This window comes from Desmodus rotundus, chromosome 8, assembly GCF_022682495.2.
Source record: "Desmodus rotundus isolate HL8 chromosome 8, HLdesRot8A.1, whole genome shotgun sequence".
Taxonomy (NCBI): domain Eukaryota; kingdom Metazoa; phylum Chordata; class Mammalia; order Chiroptera; family Phyllostomidae; genus Desmodus; species Desmodus rotundus.
The window spans coordinates 134,033,144-134,053,735 of NC_071394.1; the positions used below are offsets into that span (position 1 = coordinate 134,033,144).

Below are 20,592 nucleotides of genomic sequence, written 5' to 3' on the forward strand. Positions count from 1 at the left end.
GTAGGACACACGGCTTGTTTAACCAGGAGTGGCGGTGGGAAGAATGGATGAATGTCATCTCCTGCGAACCCACAGAACACCGCCTCTCTGCTTGACCCTCCCTCCCTCTGCTTGGCTTGCTCTTCCCGCCACTGAGACAGCCGTGGGGCCAAGGACACCAGTGCGGCATTCGTCTCTGACGGCCCTGTCTCAGTGCTCTCCACTACATGGGCTTGTTTTCCCGTCTCCCCTTGAGGGCCCAAGTAGAAAAAGAAACCATGAGACAGCCCGAGTGTTGAATTAAATAAAGTGTGCTCTTCGTTCAAACTTCTGGTGAAACTGTGTCAGCACTCAATGTAACGCTACACAAGATCGAGTAGAAATGGCAACTATGCCGTTGTGTGCACCACACCCAGCAGGCTCGCCAACCACATTCCCAGCAAACCAGATGCATCTGTGTCTGAGCCTATGGGGCAGTCACCCAAGCAGGTGCTGCTGTGAACAGAACAACAGCCCGTTCAATGGCGTCAAGGTCGGATGCTTCACCTTGAGACTCCCCTCGCTCCTTCAGCTCCCTGCACGCCAGGCTCTGGCTGCCATCCTCCGTGCATCCTGCCTCTCTGCTCATTCAGCTCTCAAAGGCCACGTCTCCTGCTCTAAGAAACCTGTCCCCACAGTGCCCCGCCCCCAGCTCTTTCTCCGCAGCTGACCCCAGGCACACACTCTCCTGGCAACTTGTAGTTTTCAGCTGAACGCACCAACTTCAGTTACATAACTAGCATAGTGACAGTTCAGTCATTGTGTCCCCATCGCGTCCCCATCCCTACTCTGTCCAAGGAGCCCTAAGGGCAAGGATTATGCTCATCTCCTTCATCACTGTGGCTCCCGTCTCTGGCATTGTGTAAATACTCAATAAATGCTTGTTGAATGAATGATCATCCATCGTGGTAAGAAAGCAGGGTGACTCAGGTGGCACCTCCACCAAACCCTCGCCAGGGTCATTGGCAGGCTTCTACTCAGTGACATAAAAGGAGTGTGCCGAAAGGGTTCAGGGACATTTTGCTCTCCCATCAAAAGGGATCGATAGGGTCAGTGCCGTTGCCTCTCTCCTCTCCTGCCTTGACCAGGGACTTGATTTCAGGAGCTTCCGCAGCCTTCCTGCAACCACGAGGCCACAGGCACATGGGGACCTCTAGGGAACAACATCATCAAGGTGCAGTGCCCCGGCTCAGCCATCTCCCCAAACCCCTCGTTCAGAGGTCAGACGAACCCCTGTTTGGGGAATCACTGGACAGTGAGGTCTCCTTTCCTTAGCTTTCTCTTTGCAGCTGCGAGCGTTCCTGATGGGCACTTTCTGAGCTGCATTCAAACCTCAGCTGCGATCAGCTCTGGAGGAGCCACTTCCTGTTTGGTGGTGCCCAGTGATGGGCCCCTCCTGGAACCCTGACAGGTTTCCCACACAGAATAATTATCACCTGCATTTTTAAAAAGCTAATTGAGATACTTCCCGTTATTTCAAGGGAAGGCAACTTCTAATTTACAGGAAAATTGGGTTCAGATTATGTTTAATCATAGTTTGCTTAAAATGTCACGTAGAATCTTTTGGTTATGAATGAGTGACTTACCTAATACTCTCAACTCTGCATTTGCATAAATTATCTGGTATTTGTTTTCGGCTGCACATTGGTAGGCACCAGAATCTGACATGTTCAGCGTAGTTATGATAAGTGTTCCGTTTTCTATTTGAATTCTTTCCTGGTCAAAAGAGAAGGCATGTAAACATGCTAGTACGTTAACGCGGGCATCCCCCAGTCAGAGGACGTCACGGAACCTCCGGGCCACCTACGAGACCCGATGGCAGCGGATGCTTACGGGGACGTGCCGCACCCACAGACAGGCCCTGAGCAGCTGACTCTCTGGAGTGAAAACTACGGAAATACACTTGGTGCGATTTTAGTACGTAGGATATTTCAGGTGATCGCATGTCTTCGACAACTGGCGTTATCTGCCTAAAATGCATGTTAAGTTTCTGTTCCATAGGCTAGAAATACCGTGGAGCACGCCGCCCTTCCAGTTCTTCCAGAAAGCGTGGCGGCTGCAACGTTAGAAACAGATCCCGTAATCAGAGCATCTCCTTGCCTTCCCATCAGAAAGACTTGACCGTGACCTCTGGACAATGTTCTAATTGAGTCATAAGCGGGAGGAGCTGACTTTTCTTCTCTGCAGTCAACTACCAAGTGTGCTTCAACAGCCGAGAGTGCTCACGAGTCCCATCCGGGGTGTGGCACTGCCATTTCGAGGGCACGGTATGAAATCGTCTGCTACTGCAGATACAACTCAAAACGGGATGTTACAGGGTCCCCGACACCACCCTCTGCAGAGAAGCAGCAGGCTGTGGGCCCGGAGGACGCGCCGTGTGCAGGGCACGCAGAGGGGGGATCCACCATGACAAAGCCCATCGCTGCATCCCATTTCTGAACCCCAGATGGGTGTGTGCCTCTGGCTGTGCTTCGTGTGCAAAGTAAAATGGGGAGTTCGCACAATTGTTTGGATAATCTGATGGGGCAAAACGGCTGTCTCATTAGCTGTGTGTTGAGTCTGGAAAGTGTGGGGCAGTGCTGGGGTTCTCCACTCTCCTGTGGGATTAGAGACAATCGTGAGTTCCCACAACAGCACCGTGCCGGGTCCCCGTGACAGACAGAGTGTGGAGCACCGACTCTAACCTGCACAGCTTCCGCGGGGCCTCGGACGGACAAGGGACTACCCTCCTAAAACTGGCTTTCTTCACTTATATACGCAAACCACCATCACGTCTCTCTCACACGGTTGTCATGGGGACACACTGAGGGCAGGCACGGGCAACACGTAGCCCAGCCCGTCTCCTGGGAGACGTTTCAGTCTAGTTTACGGTGATACTGATGCTGCTGTCCATGATGGGTGCCGTCTGGACACAAATCTATCACTGACACCGTGGGACCGTGCAAGTTACCTGTCTTCTCGACCCTCCGTTTGCTCAGTGGAAAAGTGGGGGGTGGTACGAAGAGCTCCTCTGAGTGCATTTAAGGGTTCCATAAGTTAGTGTATCTGCAGAGTCTGTGGTGTCCCTGGCACCCGCCAAACACCTCGTAACGCTGGCTGTCACTGTTAGTGAGAAAACGTCCCACTCAGAGCAGGCCAGTTGTTGCCGTCAACACCTTCACTCACCTGCGGACGGAGGGGCTCCCCGTTCTTCAACCACGTGTACCAGGGGCTCGGCCTCCCACGGGCTCTGCACTCCCAGAGCAAGCTGTCGTCGACAGACAGGTATGCGTCTTGAATTTCTCGTTCCCACTCTGGAGGGGCTGTTTCAAAGAGGGGCGGACAGCGGTTTGCCAAGTTGGTCATTCAAGGCATCCTGCTCCACGCCCGGGACCGCAGCGGCCATCAGAGGGAAAGGCCGAGCAGGCCGCGAAGCCCCGGAAATGCCGGGGCCTGGACGTGGGGCCACTGAAATCTCGTAGCAGACGTCAGCGGGCCTTTGGCACAAGATACAGGTGGTGCTTCGGTACTGCGCCGCGGCACGCACGCAGCAACTCGGGATTGGGGGAGAGGGTCCGGGTGCAGAACGAGATAATAACTCCATGCTAAATATCAGTATATAGGGTAAATTAGGAAGTGTCTGCCAAGTCCGAACCCTCTGTGGGCGAAGAGCCTGGCTGCACTTGATCTGAAATCAGTAAACGGAAGTGCGTCTTTATCAGACGTCATCCAGCTCGATCGCCTGACACATAAACCCAGTACGAACCGCACGGCATCTCGGTGAGGGGCTGGCCCACGGTCTCAGAGCTCTCGACAGGCACTGAGAACCTGTGGGGTGGCGTCCCGCTCCAGCACCTTGGTCCTGGGCACCTTCCAGAACCTGGTTTTCTAGCCTGAGAAAGTCCCACTTAACAAAGAGGCGGGAAGCAACAGGTATAATTGATGTTACAGTATCATTCTCTTTGCTGCCACTCATGGGAAGGGGCGGGGTATGGGTTGCCTTTTCTGGTATTGCTTTGGTTGCGGGAAGGCACCTCGGGAGCGGGCTGAGGAGGCATGTGGCAGACCCAGGGTGGGGGGCGGGCCTTGTTTCAGAAGCTGGAGCAGAGCTCTCCTCTCAGACCTGACCCGCCGTCTGCAAGATCTGGCCCGATTCGCCCAAGGTTCCTCGCTGGTCACAGCACTGAACGTTATTCTGCCTCTCATTATCCTTATCGTGGGAATGACAGGGATTGGGGCTGATGAAACCGCTTCGTAAGCTAATGGCCGAGGTGTCCGTGTAGGAGAAAGTGCTTCATTATTGATTTCCAGTTTACAGACACCTCCACCTCCTGCGTGACCTCTTGGTCGTATCTTTGCCTATTTACCAGAAAAATGAGGCATCTATCAAAAACTACCAAACCTAAAAAAATCTTGGTGCCCTTGAAAACTCCCAGTCACATATCATTATTTTATCTACAAGAGAGGCTAAATTCCAAAGACTTTCCGTTAAGAAGCAGGAGCTACTGAAAAGAATATATATACATATATTCTTTAGAGATATAAAAGCATCGCCACAGCTCTGGAGAAATAATCAGATGGGAATCACATTCTATATATAAAATAGTACTTTTCATCCCAGGTTAAAAGTGAAAATCTCGAAGGAAATGGGAACTAACGTGACCCAGGACAGTGTCCTTCCCAGAGGACACTCCAGCGGCATTCCTACGGGGGACGGCAAAGCCTTAGACTTTGCTAGTTATCAAAAAGTATGTTTTTTCACCTATTACTTTACTAATGATTATTAACATGTCACATGCCACCATGTCGTACAGAAAAGTGTTTTGGGCCATGTGTAAATAGGGGCGTTAAAAGTTCTCTAGTATAGATATGTTAAATTTAACAAAGGAGTCAACACTATTTTAAAAAGCCCCAAACATTTTGATAATTCCAGGGTGTATCTTCTAGTTTATTTGATTAAGAAACAAATAAGAGAAGTGAGTTTCATGCACACACTGAGTTTTGGCCTGGACGAGAGAAGGCGGGAAGACAGCTTTCCGATCCTGCCTGCCTTTCCTGTCTCTGTTGAGCCTGTGGGAGGCTGAGGTCACAGAGGCAAGCGTGTGTTTTAAATGCAGTAGTGACTTCCCTTTCAGGTCTCCTACCTGTGAGGAGACAAATCCTGGGGAGGAGGAGCAGACACTGAAAACCAGCCCTCCTGTCGCCGGCCCTTCCTCCAGGTTTTCTAAATTCTCCCTAGAACTCCGGTGTGATTAAGACAGCCCTAGGGAACTCAGCGGGTTGCAAACTCCTACGGCTTCCCCACGACCCTGCTGCTGTTTTCAAGGGTAGCCCTAATCAACCACGGTGCGCCCAGACCACGCTGGGGTCAGAGCCATACAAAGGGCCACCGCCACCCACTAACCGTCACGCCCCGCACCCTGCCCCGGCAGGTGGCTTCCACAGCGCACCGACGGCCTTCATGGGTCGCTGTGGGGGCGCACTGGGTACCCCACACACTCTCTGCACCTCCAGCAGCTCACCGTAGAACACGAGCCGGCCCTTCGCCCGGTTCCTTCCGCGCAGGTTGCCCGCGGTGCACTCGTAGAAGCCTTCATCTTCCTGTTGAAAGTTCGGGATTTCAAGGGTAGCCTGGGATTTGCTGTACTTGACTTTCCCTGGCAACGGGCTTCCATCCAACCTCCTCCAACTAATGTCGGGGACTGGACTGAACAGGTACACCTCGTTAGAACACAGTCCGGTTCAGCCTTGTGACAGCAGGTGACAGGAGAGTGTCCTTAAAAACAACTCCCAAGGAAAAAATCCAATTAATCGATCACATGGAGGCTGGTTTTCATTCACACAGTACACAGCCACTCCCCACGCGGTCGCCCAGCACTCTCTCACACTCACTAAGGGCCCGCCACATGCAGCGGTCCGGGGACGAGTCAGTGACCGAGCCAGACTTGTCCTGTGCCCTCACTTAGCCCACACACTGCTGGCATAACACGCAATAAACAAACAATAGGAAACAACTGTATCTGTAAATTTTGACAATGGGGACAATTATTGAAGCTGCAGAGAGAGTCGCAACAGTATCGATTTAAACACTGAGTCACAACACTGTATCAGTTTAAACACGGGATTCAGGAAAGTCTGGAGGACGTGACAGGGTGGAGTAGGCAAGCTCTGCATTTGCAGATTCTGAGAAAACAATTCAGATTCCGCTGAAGCTAAATCGGTGCTGGCAGGCACCTGCAGGCAGGTGGTGGGTGAGCGAGGTTATGGGGGAAGGGGTCGGTAGTATAATGGATCCCTGTGAATTGGGGGTACATGCTCTACAATCCTGAAAAGTGCACCCGTTACCCTATTCAAATAAAAGGAGAACAACAATAACGTAAGAGATAATGTTACACCGTACCCTGTCTCCTGTTAGAAAGAATTTGTAAAGAGTTCCTTTACTTATAGGAATTTAGCTTAATATCATATATCTGCTATCTTTAGTCTAATATGAATATATTTTTAGTATGTAAACTTAATGTCTAACAACAAAGAACGGCTTTAGAAATCTGTGGAGTAGAAGGCCTCCCTTTTACAGGTATGATGTAAGGGAACATTATAATGCGGGCTACAAATAAAATTACAACAGGACAATATTTCCTCACAAATGAATCGTTTGTAAAATCAATCCCCAACCCATTTTCCTTGACCTCTTTCCTTCCCTCTTGGCCAATCACTCTTCATCCCCTTAGCGGCTGTCAGGTGAGCTAAATATGTATATTCTGAATACATTGTAAATTAATAATAAGGACAGAATCATTTTTGTGGAGCCAAATCGTCAGCTTTGTAGAAGCAGCAGCTTCTTCAAGTCAACCAAAGCGATGTGGGAGAGACGCCGCCCGCACACGAAGGGGCTGCCGGGGACCTGCAGCGTCCGCGCCGTAAAACCTCCACAGACAGCTGCAGGGACGCAGGGCAGGCTGCAGCGAAAACCCGGGAGCCGATAAAGCCCGAGGAATGTTTTATTGGCCAACACTAGCGACCTCCCGTGCCAATCTGAGACGTTGTCCGTGTATACGGCCACACGTGTGCTCACACGCCTGTTTGTCAGAGAACACAACCTCGGTCTGTGCTCGATTGCACGTCTGCCGTGGAACTTACCACAAACACAACTACAAACACACCTTGAATCTCAACACAAAATAAAATCGTTATTATCACAAATTTATTTCTGTCCTTTTAAAAAGCCTTGCCACTGACCCCCAAATTAGGCTGACATTTCAGAAAAATGGCACATTCCTGGGAAAACGCGTTTGCCCAGGAGGACCGTCACTGGGTCTGGCGAGTTCCGGAGCGTGTGCAGCACGACCCAGGTTTTATGCACGTCCCGCACCTGCGAACACGCGGAACGTTACTACCTCTGGGTTGGGAGGGCTTGGATGTCTTTTACTTCCCGCTTTCTGTTTATCTCGATTTTCCATCCTGTCCCTACAATGAGCACACGCTGCCTGTGCAGTGAAAAATTCCAAGAACACTTATCTGCAAAGAGAAAAGCGGAGGCTCCAATCCAAGTCTCAACGTGTGACCTTCCGTCTCCTGCCAGCGTGTCCAGGCGGCAAAGTCGTGCAAAGTCTCCGGGTGGGAAAGCTTCCAATCTCAAGCTTTCAGATGAAAACTCACTTCAGTAAAGAGTGTTTCCCATACTTACATAACTGTTCTTTATTTTCATGGTGAAGGCAGAGGTCACCTTTTAACGGAACTGTCCACACCTCTGAGCCAGTAACAGGAGTGTTTGATATTTAATAATTTGATCGTAAGGGCGTCCCGACCAACAGCGACTGCTCCCTAAGCCCGTGCTGTGCCGGGCGGCACACCTGGGGGGGGATGTGCCGCACAGTCCCATAGGCTCTCCCGGCGACTGACTGGGCCAAGCCAGGCTCTGCGTCCAGCCTCTGTGCCTCCCAGACCCCACAGCCCTGCGAGGCCCCTCTGACCGCGCTGCCCTTTCTGGTTCTATGGGAAGTGAGTCTCCATTTTTTGGGTCCCACCTGTTTAAGTGGGAGCAAAAAGAACAAGTCCCACCCATCTCGACTGTTCTGACCCCCTCCCCGATAAAAGAATTCAGGGAAGCCACACCAGCCTCTCTGGACACGCCCTGCTCCCTCAGGGATGACGTGGCCTGTCTGCTCCAGGTGGCCCTTCCCCATGGCAGCTGTGCAGGAGAGAATGTCAGCAGTGCCCCCACCCCGGTCCCTGAGCCTCCAGATCCCCCCGCACTCTGCTCCTCTCAGCTCAGCCCCGGCACCTCTTGGTGACGGTCACCCTCCAGCTGCTGGGGCTGACCCCCCTTTGACCTGGGCTCCCTGCACCTCTGGCTTCAGGTCCTGCCCCGAGAGGCCTCTGTGTGTGGCTGCTGTGGCTGGCCAACCACAGGAACCAGAGTCGCCCATCAGACAGCCAGACGCCGAGCTGGGGCTGCTTGGGCTGAGCTACTGAAGCAAAGCCTCTCTCGTGGGAACTGGCTCTGACAGTGGGGTGCACTGGGGCTTTGGGGCGACGGTCTCTGTGGTGAATGGGGAGAGGTCCTTGACACTGAAGCTCACGCCCAGGGAGACAGGTGTAGACTTCTTCACCCGCGCAGAGCGAGATAGGCCTGTGCCTGACGTCTTTCTTTGAACACTCCAGTTAGTCAATCATTCTCTTTGGGGCGTAAGCCCTGCTGAGTTAGGGTCCTGCTGCTTTCAGCCCCAAAGGACTTGACAGGTAGGTTCTGAATACCTGGGCTCCGGCGCTCAGTGGGCTCCTTTCTGTCTGTGTGATTGAATTACAGGGTTCGATGATGCGGCACATTAGTCTGGAAATTGCATTGCAGGTCGTTTAGAGCTCTCAGAGCAACACACTATCGAAAAATAACAACTCCAACGGCAACTTCTTTTCTCAACTGAAAAGTCGTACCGAGGGCATTTTGTGGCTGTATTTCATGTTGACACACTTCTGATGGGAAAAAGAGATCAGGCATTTCGGTAAGATCCCCCCGTTCCTCTTTAAAGGCCGAGACTTCGTGCAGGCTTGCCACGTCACGGCTGAGTGTGGCTGCGTGGTTTCTGCGTCACTGGGGCCGGCACACGGGGGCCGGGAGAGCCCGAGAGGGGACTGTAAGGACGCACACGCACTCCCTGGGGACGGCTCCCCAGTGGTGGGCACTTCTGATGAAGACGCTCAGATTCCACACCTCCTTTCTGAAGCCACGTGAAGGAGGCAGCAGGGCCCTGGGGGTCTCCGAGGGGCTTTGGGAGGGACATCTGTGCTCAGTCTCTCCAAATGTTGCGGTTAGGAGGTACGCCATTCTGACAGCCCAAACCCGCCATGTGGGGCCTGTTTCCCAGCCGAGGACAATTCCTCCCCGCTCCTCTTTTTAAAAAAATCTTCACAAATAGGGTGTAGATAGAAATCCTATTTGATACAAACGTCAAGGAAGAAAGCAACCTGGAGCAAGTCCCACATCAGCAGGCTCCCAGCCGGGGATGAGGCCCTCAGGAGCCCCGGAGGCAAAGGCACCGGGAAGCCTCGCCTGCTTCCCGTCCTTTGTTCTAAACCAAGGCTGCCCGAGCCGCGCTCCTCGAGCTATGAAATACGACTAGAGAGTGAACGCAAAGCTGCTTCTTTCTGTTGCCCTTCCTCTCTGCCCCAGCCCTCTGGCTTCCTGCTTCTCACAGCGTTGCCCTAAACAAGGACACGGCCTCCGTTCTCTCCTCGTTACCGTGTCCCGAGCGAGCACCCTATTAATTGTGGCAAAGACAGAGATGCGCTCTTTAACCATCTGGCCTAGCTCACCCTTAATTGGAAGTTAAATTAAAGCCCTCCACACACTAGGAGGGTCTGTGTTTCAATTCCATACTTTCAGCCCATAAATAGAATTTTCATTACTAGTACCATTCGGGAAAGCTTCTCTTCCTCGCCTGGATTTGTGAAACCTCATTATCCACAGCTGAGATCCAGCCCACACCAAGTTTCTAACCAGCAACGGGGAGAGAGAACCTGTTTTCTAAGATGCTCATATTGGGATTATTCTCCACTTGAACTTCATTTCCGAAAATCCTATCAGCGGCCGTTTTTAATCGGAGAGACGGAAGCCGAGTAAGAAAACCGGCCAAGAGCCTTTGTTAGGGTGACACACTGCTCTGCTGGCTGCTTTCATTTCCCCAGCCTGAAACGTGCACAAAGAGCCGGGGATGGAAGGCCATGCTGGGGAGGGGGTGCAGCTGGCAGACTCGAGGTTCTGCAGAAAAGCAGTCTCACCGCTCTGGACAGCGCTCCTTGTGGAGGATCGACCTCAGTGTCGTCTGGACCCTGGGGCCGGGCAGCGCCCACGCCGGCCTGCCCCGGGAAGCCTCACGGTCGGCAGGCGTCCACCTGCCGGTCCAGACCCCCGCTGGCAGCCCCAGAAAAGCCACCCCGACCCGCTCGTGGTAACAGTGGCACTTGCACGCAGGGTAAACTGACACAGGCAAACCGCACGGCAGGGCACAGACACCAGACCCCCGAGCTTCAGCTTTGCCCTCACCTTCAACCGGAGGCAGCAGTGGGCACGTCCAAGGTGGGGTCAGATGAGGAAATGCCAGTGGGAATGTGAAGTCGAACCGAAGCTGCGGCCCGCTGAATCGCTTATTACCGTGATGACCAAACGGGGACCGGAAGGCCCTACGGTCCAGAGAGTCCCTAAGAATTTTATCGCCATTTTCTGCTGCTTTCAACCACAGCCAAGTCAGTGCTGGTTTACACGCCAACCATTGTTCCCAGGCAGGGCTGCAGAAGAGCCGGTGTTGAGCAGTTAATTAACCGCGCGTCCCTGATCTTTCTCTTTTTCTCTTTAAGGCATTGTAGGACAGACTGTTAAATAAAGTTCACTTCCAAAAGCAGTGTTGTGCTGGAGAAAAACCACACCCAGCGTTGATACGGAGCCAAGCGCTGGCAGCTCCAGACGCAGTCCCCGAACTGGAAGCATCTGCAAGGGTGTCAAGGGGACACACCTGTATGGACGCAGCCCGTGGGGCCCGGCCCAGGGCCTGGCTCTCACCCCAGCCCTGACACTCAGTGACCTCGCCCCAGCGACCTGAGCCGTCTGGGTTTTCTCAGCTATGTGATTACTACTACTACTACTGAGTTTGTATGGTTGTTGGGCACAAAATAAGTACTCAGTAAAAGCCCACCCCATGTCTGCCTGCTCGCCCGGGCCGTTCGCACTGCTCACTTCCTCAGCCAATCTCCCCAGAAGCAAGTTGGAGTGCGGGGGCCACTGTACAGCCCCACCTGAGATTTTATTGCCGCGTTATACGCAGTCCTAACCATAAATAAACACCTCTCCAGCTGCTCCGTAGTGGAGGGAACGGCAATTTGGCCGAGGCAGGCAAGGTTCCACAGGTGTACGTGCCTTCAGATCGATAGAGCTCGGCCTGAGCTTGGCTTGCAACCTTACACGCACGTGAACACAGAAGTAGAGGGAGCACCGGCCGCGATGTGTCGTGTTTAATCATGGTGTCGTGAGCACGCCCAGAACTTCACGGAGCACGCAGCATGTCGGGCCGTGCGCTCCCCGCTTCGTCGGAACCACACGGTGCTGTGAGATGCAGGACTGTAGGGGTTCACGTTGTAGGACTAGGAGAGTTTGGAGAACCTGCCTGATATCACACAGAAATAAAAAATATGGATGTGAAGCACAGTCTGTCTTTTCATAGAGGCCGAGCTCTCAGCTCCGGTCCTTTGCGCCTCCCGCATGAACTGAGCGACTACAAGATGGAATCAGGGTCTGTAAGGTGTGCTTAGAAAAGTATTTTTCACCTAACGAGCTGGTGTGTTCAACACCCGTGGGTAGGGGTGGAGTTCCTTTTTCCCACGGGCCAGGCGGTGAAATCGTAGAGGGTTTCTCTCTTTCTTTCTTTTCTTTCTTTCTTTCTTTTTAACATATTGAGGTATCTCCGAATTCTAATACATGTTCTTAAAGAAGAGTTCCAAGGTCAGCTGGAAAAAAGGAGGCGAGTAACTTCATTTCCTTCGGCTCAGTTCCAACTTGGATATGAAGTCTCTCTCTTGTCGCCGCGACTAGGTGACAGGTAAGAAGGCAGGTGTCGGGAGAAAGGCGGTGGCAGGTGGGGCCCCAAGGGGCGGGGGGCTGCCTCCAGAGGGTCTGTGTTCTCCTCGGGGGCGTCTTACAGCCTTAACTAGTTTATTTTAGAAACAGCACTGTCTCTACCTTTGAAAAAAAAATAAAGCCAATGTTGGACGTTGGATTCAGAGTATATCTGTGAGATTGAAAGGGGTCACTGGTGGGTGGGATCCCCAGTTTTGAAGGCAGCCCCTCCATGGCTGTTCTTCAGGAGAACTGGCTCCAGAAGGCTTAGGCTGCTACGTTCCCTTCCCCGAGTAATTCTACCTTTCTCAAAATCCATCGAGAAGTTCACATGGAGGTGGGCAAAATGTAGCCATTACACCATCATCCATGGAAACGAGAAGTCTGGTTGAAAATGTGGTCCGAATGCCTCACTGCCACCACCAACGAGGGCGGAGTCTGTTCATAACCTGCAGCCGTGTTCTCGGTAACATGTATTTTAAAGATTTTTAAAAAGCATTTTACAAAAGAATGTGCACTGTATTTTAACAGTTGTATTAAAAATAAAATTAGGAATTAAAGAATACATGCATTCAAAATACTAAGAGTGGTTATACTCTGAGGGAGGAATTAAGTGTAATTTTATTTTCCTCTTTTTGTTTGCCTATATTTTTATAATCTTCTCTACATGTTTGCAAGAATACGAAACGGATAAAACTCACCAAGTGTTTTGTTTTGTTTGTATTTTGTTTCTGTGGTGTTTTGCTTGGTGGTAAAGCTCCATGGAAAACACTGTACTGTTCTACGCCTCCCACGTGTCTCCTCCCCAGCCCTGCGTTTTCCCCCTCTCCCCACCCACCGTGGGGCCAGCGGCGTCCGTGAGCCCGGGCCCGGGCCCTGGCCTTGCTCTGCCGTTGGCCTCCACCTGCGTCCTTCTGTGTCATTGGGTGCTGTTCCAGGCTCACGTGGGAATAATTTGGTTGAGAAGTAAGTATGTGTAATTGAAAACAGGAAACCAACAGAGAAAATCAACAAAAACCAAGTGCTGATTCTTCGAAAAGATCAATGAAATTGATTTATCTCTAGGCTGTACTAACCATGAAAAAAGGCACAGCTACCAGAAATGGAAAATGCTTCATTACTACTGACCCCTGCACATTAAAAAGATGACTTAGATGAAATTTTAACCACTTTCTTGATAAGTACAAATTACCAAAATTCTCACAGGGGGAATGAATCATCTAAATAGACCTAGGACTACTAAATAAATGTAATAAATAATTGATAATTTTCCAAAACAGAAAGCACAGACCCAGTTACAGTCACTGATGGATTCTCCAAACATATAAGAAAGAAATAATAATTGTTTATAATCTCTTCCAGAAAATAGAAGTAGAGAGAGCCATTTCTAATTTCTTCTATGAGGCCAGAATTTCCTGAATACCAAAATAAGATAAATATGTTTCAAGAAAGAAAAGCTACGGACCAATATCTCTCATTAACACAGATGGAAAAATCCTCAACAAATATTCACAAATTAAATACATCAATGTTTGAAAAGATTTATATACCACAATCAAATGACCCTTATTCCAAGTGTGCAAGACTGGTTCAATATTTTCAAATGAACTTAAGTAATCCACTCTTCAACAACAACAAAAAATTACATGATCGTATCAATTGGTGTAGAAATAGCGTTTGGAAAAGTCCAACACCCATCACAATAAAAGCTCAAAGCAAACCAGGAATAGACGGGAACTTCCTTGACTTGTTGAAGAATGTTTACAAAAAACAAAGAGCTGACATCATTCTCGATGGTGAGAAATTGAACGTTTTCACATTAAATGAGGAATAAGACAAGGATCTCTCCTCTCGCCACCTACATGCAACACTGCACTGGAAATCTTATCTAAGACAACAATACAAGAAAAAGGAAATAGGTTGAAGGGAAGAAACAAAACTGTATTTGTTCACAGATGACGACGTGAGAAAATCTCAAAGAACTGACAAAAAATCAGCCCACATCCCATAAACTATCATGTAGCAGGTTCACAAGGTAGAAGGTTAGTACAACAAAATACATTATTTCCTTACACCAGCAATGGAAACTGGATTTTGAATTAGACAATCATAATATAATTTAAAATACAGTACTATTTACATTATTGGAATGAACCCAAATGAAGTATTTACGTTCACATCGAACACAAGATGTATAGAATCAATGTGTAGAAAACTACAAAGTTCTCATGAAAACAATGAAGAAGATCTAAGTAAATGGAGAAATATTCCAAGTTCATGGGATAGAATGCTCGATACTGTCAGGAAGCCAATTCTTCCCAACTCGTCCAATAGATTCCATGCAAGTCCAGTTAGAACCCCAGTAAACTATTGTGCGGGTTGCAGACACGCCGAGTCTGAAGTGCACATGGAAAGGCAATGAAAGAACAGCTGACGCAACGCCGAAGGAAGCTGGGCTACTTCCCGGTTCCGAGCGTTGCTGTAGAACCGCGGTGACTTGGACGACGCGGCGTGGGGAAAAGGATGGACACGGAGATGAATGGAGCGGAGCAGCAGACCCACACTAATATGGCCAACATAGCCGACACGGGAACCAAGACAAACACAAGAGAACGTCTTGTCTTTCCAGCCGTGGCTGGACAATCAGCGTCCCTGTCCAGCAGAACGAGACTAGACCCAGACTGTGCACCTTTCACAAAAACTCACTCCCAACGGACCGCAGGACAGAATGTCAAACACAGACGACAGAACTTCTAGAAGACAACAGAGGAGGGGGTCTAGGTAGCCTTGGATCTGACCATGAGGTTTAGATACAATACTGGAAGCACGATCCACTAAAGAAAAATTAGATATGTTGGATGTCATTAAAATCAAAATGTGGGCTCTGTGAAAGACCCCGAGAAGAGAATTCAAAGACAAGCCATGGCTGGCAGAAAACATTAGAAAGACACATATTTCCCAGAGGGTTCATATCCATAATATACAAAGAACTCAACAATAAAACACCAACATGCCAAGTAAGCAGTGCACAGAGATCTGAGCAGACACCACACGCACAGACACACAGACAGGCTCACACACGAGACACCCGCACACAAGAGCAGAAGGTGACAAACACATTAAAACATATCCAGTCCTTTGCAGTTAGGAAGTTGTGAATTAAAACAACACTAAGACGGCACCGCACATAGAGCAAACGGCTGGAACTTAAAAACCCCGACAATATAAAGGGCCGACGAGCATTCAGGGCAGCGGGAACTCTCACTCACTGCTGGTGGGAAGGCAGTGTGACACCGGGCTGTGGGAGCGGAAGTTCACTCACGAGCAGTCGGAGGAGAGCAGCACCATCCACGTGCTGATGGACAGGAGGTGGAGATGTCAGTAAGAACTCCTGTTTGGCTCAGGATAATGCAGAGAGCAGAGCCACTCAGAGACACATTTAGAGACGTGCGTCTAAACAGGAGGAGCACACACAGTATTTCTGCGCATCACCACCTTTCAGGGGTCCGGGAACGGCTCTCCAGTTGCAGAAAAGCAGCTAAACCCGGGTCTTGGGTTCTGAGGTCGTCTTCCAATGAAAGGAGCTAGTGTCCCCGGGAGAGTCGGCTGGTTGTAGGACAGGGAAGGGACATACCTGGGGAGCCCGGACCATGTTGTAGGGCCAGAAAGTAACAAAGCGGGGAAGGCCAAACAAAAATACTCCAAACAAAATAAAAACAACAGGATCCAACCGAAAGAGCCCCAGTGACAAAAGCTGAACCAATCTGAGCAGCAAAGCAAGCAGTACTGGCCCCTAACCCAAGGTGCTGAGTAAATACCTGGGCCCGGATGGAGGTGACACACCCCAGGCAGAAGAATCCAGTAAGTGACTCGACAGCCCCAATCCCTTTGAACCCAACACTCGTACTCTTTCTAGACTCAGAGCGGCTGCGGCAGGTCAGCGAGTGCACTGCCCAAGCCGTCTGTGCCGGGTGAGTGTGCAGTGTGCGTTTGCCAAGGCCAGCGTCTTGCCATTTCTGGAAGATGTGTCGGGGCTCAGACGCAGGCACGGCCAACAGCGGGGGCTCACCTGTGGGACTCAGCAGGGCTCCCCATCAGGGTCCAGCAGGGACCCAATTGCCCCCACGAGATCCCTGCACAGCCCTCCCGTGGAGCAGCCCACAGCGACACCCACGTGTGCAAGAAGAAACACAGACCTCAGACAGCGGCTCTGTCCTCTGAAAGTTCCAGAACACCTGGAAACACCTTGGCGAGACTTTGGATTTATTGCTTGACTTTAATAGCCAGGCTGGGTCTCTTTTCCTCCATAAATTAGAAAAAATAACCGAGACATCCGCGTCTGCATAAATACAGCCCTCCATGCGGAGGCTCTGGAATTCACAGGAGCATTCAGGGCGGCGGCGGGTGTTATTTACATTCCGGAGGGCTGACAGCAAAGCCCCTAAATTCAGAGGAGAAAAAAGGAGAAGGTGTTCGTCTGTGTGGAGGGGCAGGGGGAGAGTGACGGAGGGTGCCAGGTTAGTCTCTTTAGTGAGGGCACAGGCCTGGCTTTTCTTCAAAGGGGACCCAGTCTGTCAGTCCGTCAGGCGGTGTCTGCACATACCGCCACCCCGAGCTTCTCGGGGTGTCTCACAGAGCAATTAGCGTGCAGCTCAGCTAAATGCAACTCAGCCCTGCTGAGTCCCACAGGTGAGCTCCCCCTGTTGGCCGTGCCTGCGTCTGAGCCCCGACACATCTTCCAGAGACAGCAAGACACTGCCCTTGGAACCGATGAGAAGAGCTGAGAGTTCAGTCTGTGGTCAGGACAGCTTCGAAGCCCCCCGTGGAAAGGAAGTCGCACACCCCAGAAGTCCGGGCTCTGAGAGGTCAAGCAGGCGTCTGAAGTTTTGTCTCAACCAGTCTGTACTCTCGCTGGCCCGCGGTGGCTGCAGGGTCAGGTAGATTCAGCGAGTGAGCAGTCCACCCGGCCTTTCCTGGCCTTGCTGTCCGCCCTCCCTGCGGCCGCCATCGAGGGACATGGCTGAGCTGTGTCCCCTCCCTCACCTCTGCACTCGGCTGGGCTCAGTGGTGGACACCGGCACTGTCGCACACCCCAGGGTGGGGCTGGGCTCCTCAGTGCTGGCCCCGACCGAAGTCTGGAAGCACTTATTTCTTCCCATTAAAATGCAGCTTGAATTTTTAAAGTTATTTAAACCGCGGCTTCATGACCACAGCAATGCCCACGGCGGGAGTTCTGAAGTCAGAGTCACGGGGATGAGGTTCGGACCCCGGATCTTACATTGACCAGCAACTCACTTTCTCTCCACGTCCCCTGGCTTCTGGTTGGGCTGCAGTAACAGAGGCTGCTTTTGCCCTCCTGCTGGACAAAGACTAGGAAATGGGACAAATATACGGAAAGAATCTGACTTCAAAAATGAGGCAACGGGCAGCCCAAAGCCATGGTCCCTGAAGTGAGCCACGGTGTCCCTGGCTTTCTGTCCCCAGACACTGCGCAGGTCAGAGAGGAAGGAGCGGGGGCACGCAAAGGGCGGCACCGGGGTGAGGGGGCATGGCCAACTGGACACTGCCATGGCAGGCTGTCGGGGAGGGTGGGGCTGCAAACCCAAGGCGAGCCCAACACCTGCCTGAGAGGGTCGCATCCGGCAGAGCTCACACAGAGATGGAGACAGCAGCACCCCGCCCTCCGCAGGAGACCCTTTGAGAACTCACGGAGCATCAGGCAGAAGGTGTCTCAGTCATGAACCATCCTGAGACTAATGTCACCTCCATGTCTACTCGCAGGACGCTTACCCACAGGCCCCAGGAAGGCCACCCAGAGTCCCAGCAACATAACTCTTGTCAACGACACTAACACCCCAAACAAGTACAGCGTAGTCCAGCATTCAGCAATGTGACGTTGAAGTCGGTGATTCAATCTAAATTACTAGACACCCCAACGAGAAACAAGATTAGGAGAAACAGCAGCCAACAGACACAGAGATGAGGAATGAGCAAAAGCGAACGAGGACGTTCCCATCCTCGGAGGGTCTCCTGCAGCAGGGCAGGCATTACGGCAGAAAGCAGTGCAGACCTCAGACTCTCGTGAGGAGCCCAAACCTGCAGGGAGACAGCAGCAGACCCCCAAGCACAGCCGACGTGAGGTGAGGCTCTGCTGCCATGTGGCCTCGGACGGTAACTCGGCCAGACACACACAAAACCTCGCCGAGATCTAGTTACCCCAGTGCCCCTCACCTGATGAGCACGTCTAGGTGTCAACAAGGAAATGCAAGGCGTGTTAAAAAGCACTGTGTGCAGAGACGAAGCAAGCCTTGGAACCAGCCTCAAATGCGGCGAGTATTTTGGAATCACCAGACTGTGGATTTAAAATCACCCCGATGAGTATGCTCAGGCATCTAATGGGAAGGCAGACGACATGCAGGAACGGGCGACTGATGCCAGAAAGCACCGCAAAGCGCTGCTGGAAACAGAAGTCAGCGTGGTGCAGATGAGCACGCCTTCCCTGGGCCCAGCAGTGGACTGGACGAGGCCGAGGAAGCAGGGACTCGAAGAACTCTCCGGAGAGCCTCCCCCACTACGGTGCGAACACAAGAACAGTGCACACAACAGCAACTACAGCAGAAAAAGAGCTGAAGGTCCAAGGACGGGGGCGGGTCGGAATGGTGCCACGGGTGCCCGGGGGGACACCAGAAGAACGGGGGAGGAGTGAATGTTGAAGTTACGATGGCTAGGGTTTTTCCGGAAGTAATGACAGCTACCAAACCGTCGGGCTGGTTGGCTCAGAGAGCGCAGGGCAAGGTAAGTCCCAAAATAACGGGCACCTTCAAGAGAAGGAACATTTCCTGGGATAAAGGGGCTATTCCCTGGATGGGTGAGTATGTGTGTGCGGCATTCCACAAACACTGAACGAAAACCAGTCAGCATTTCAGGAACTGTCCTAGGTCCACAAATTAAAACAAACAAATAAAAAAACTTGGTAAGAACAAGATGTGGCACTGACCTGTCTTTCTTTTTTTTCTCCCTCTCACCTACCTATCCACCTATTAATTTTTCAAAATATATAAACCTTAGCTCAATGAGTGCACAGTCTACAGCGTGAACAGCCGTCCGCAGCTGGCCCGCAGACGTGTTTGGAAATGCTGTTCATTTTTAAAAAGGATGTTGATGGCACTCTTCCCTGAATCGATGAGCTTCTCGCAGATTTTGGTTCAGCGAACGTCTTGCGAAGGAGGGCAGCCCCCGCGTCTCGGAGAGAGAAGGGGACCGGGGAGTGGATTTGCACAAAGCAGTCCCCGTCTCTGGGAGAAAGTGAACTAAACCGAAGTAGGGCACAGCGATGGCTTTAGGGGCACCTGCCACAGAGAACGTGCTTTGTGATGATCACTCAGTAGTTTGCAAACACACTTCACCATAAGCCTACACCTACAGGCTACACCGTAAAAAGCAAGACGTTTGATTTCATTTTATGACGAGTACATAATTTTCTAGGAGTGTGGTATTTTCCGTGTTTCTTAATTTTGCAAGTTTAGAAAAGTTGGTGCAGCAGTTGGTCGATGTCGAGTCTCACAATGGGCTGAGCGGCATTTCCAGTAGCTTCGCAACGTTTCAACTACCGTGCAGTTTGTCTCCTGAAAACTGTTGGCAAGCGCGTGTAGGACCCCTTTCCGGTGGCAGCTCCCATTCGTGTCCTGTCTCCCGAAGTGTCCAAAGCTCCGTGACGAGCGGTTTGCTCCCCTGCAGGAGTGGACAGCGCGCCCTTGCTCCGCTGCCACAGGGCCGCCCTCCCCGGGCAGGTCCTGGGAGCCCGGCGCCCGCCCAGGGCTGCTCGGATTTGTGTTTGGCCCCCCGGGAAGTCCAGCTGCACGTCAGGGACCTGATGCCGTAAACGTAACCTCGACATTGATGAATCTTGTCGGGTAAAATATTACGGGGTATATTTAATGGGGATTCCATTAAATCAGTGGTTTTCTTGACAATTTCTTATGAAGTGCTGTTAAGTACTTCTCATCATTTTCCCATTCTTTTAAAATTTTATTTTATGAGCAAAAGTTTTTTTATGTATAAACTTAACAATGGACGTATAATTTATCAATCTTTTTTTTTACATACACTTCAGATTTATCATTTTGAGAGCTTTTTAATCATTATTTTTCTACCTCAAATTTTCCTGGATCAAATATTGCTAACCCTAATTTGATCAAGTTTAGGTCCTCCCATAGGTTCTCAGGATAATACATTTTGCTGTAATCAGTTTTCCTGGTTCCCAGTGTTTAATGTGCCGATGGCTCCCCTCAACAAGGGGAGACAGTTTGATGTATTTCTAACTTCTCCGTGAGAATTCTCAACGATTTCCCTCACACAGTCTGAGGCCCCACTTGTCCTGTCTGGGGGGTCAGTCCGTCTCTCCCACGGACTTCCAGCGGACTCCTGCAGCCGTGAGCAGGCCAGGAGCAGGAGGGCGGCTGGATGCCCAGCTCCCCATGGGGTGGCCG

The 20,592-nt window shown here is 51.1% G+C and overlaps 1 protein-coding gene across 1 annotated transcript in view; it reads right to left on the bottom strand.

Annotated features, from left to right (window-relative positions):
* The window catches only part of CNTN6 (contactin 6), a 144,411-nt gene that overhangs the window by 56,041 nt on the left and 67,778 nt on the right, over window positions 1-20,592 (bottom strand). Inside the window, 3 exon segments of the mRNA XM_053929272.1 lie at window positions 1,605-1,734; window positions 3,184-3,320; window positions 5,520-5,704. Coding sequence (XP_053785247.1) covers window positions 1,605-1,734; window positions 3,184-3,320; window positions 5,520-5,704 — 452 coding nt within the window.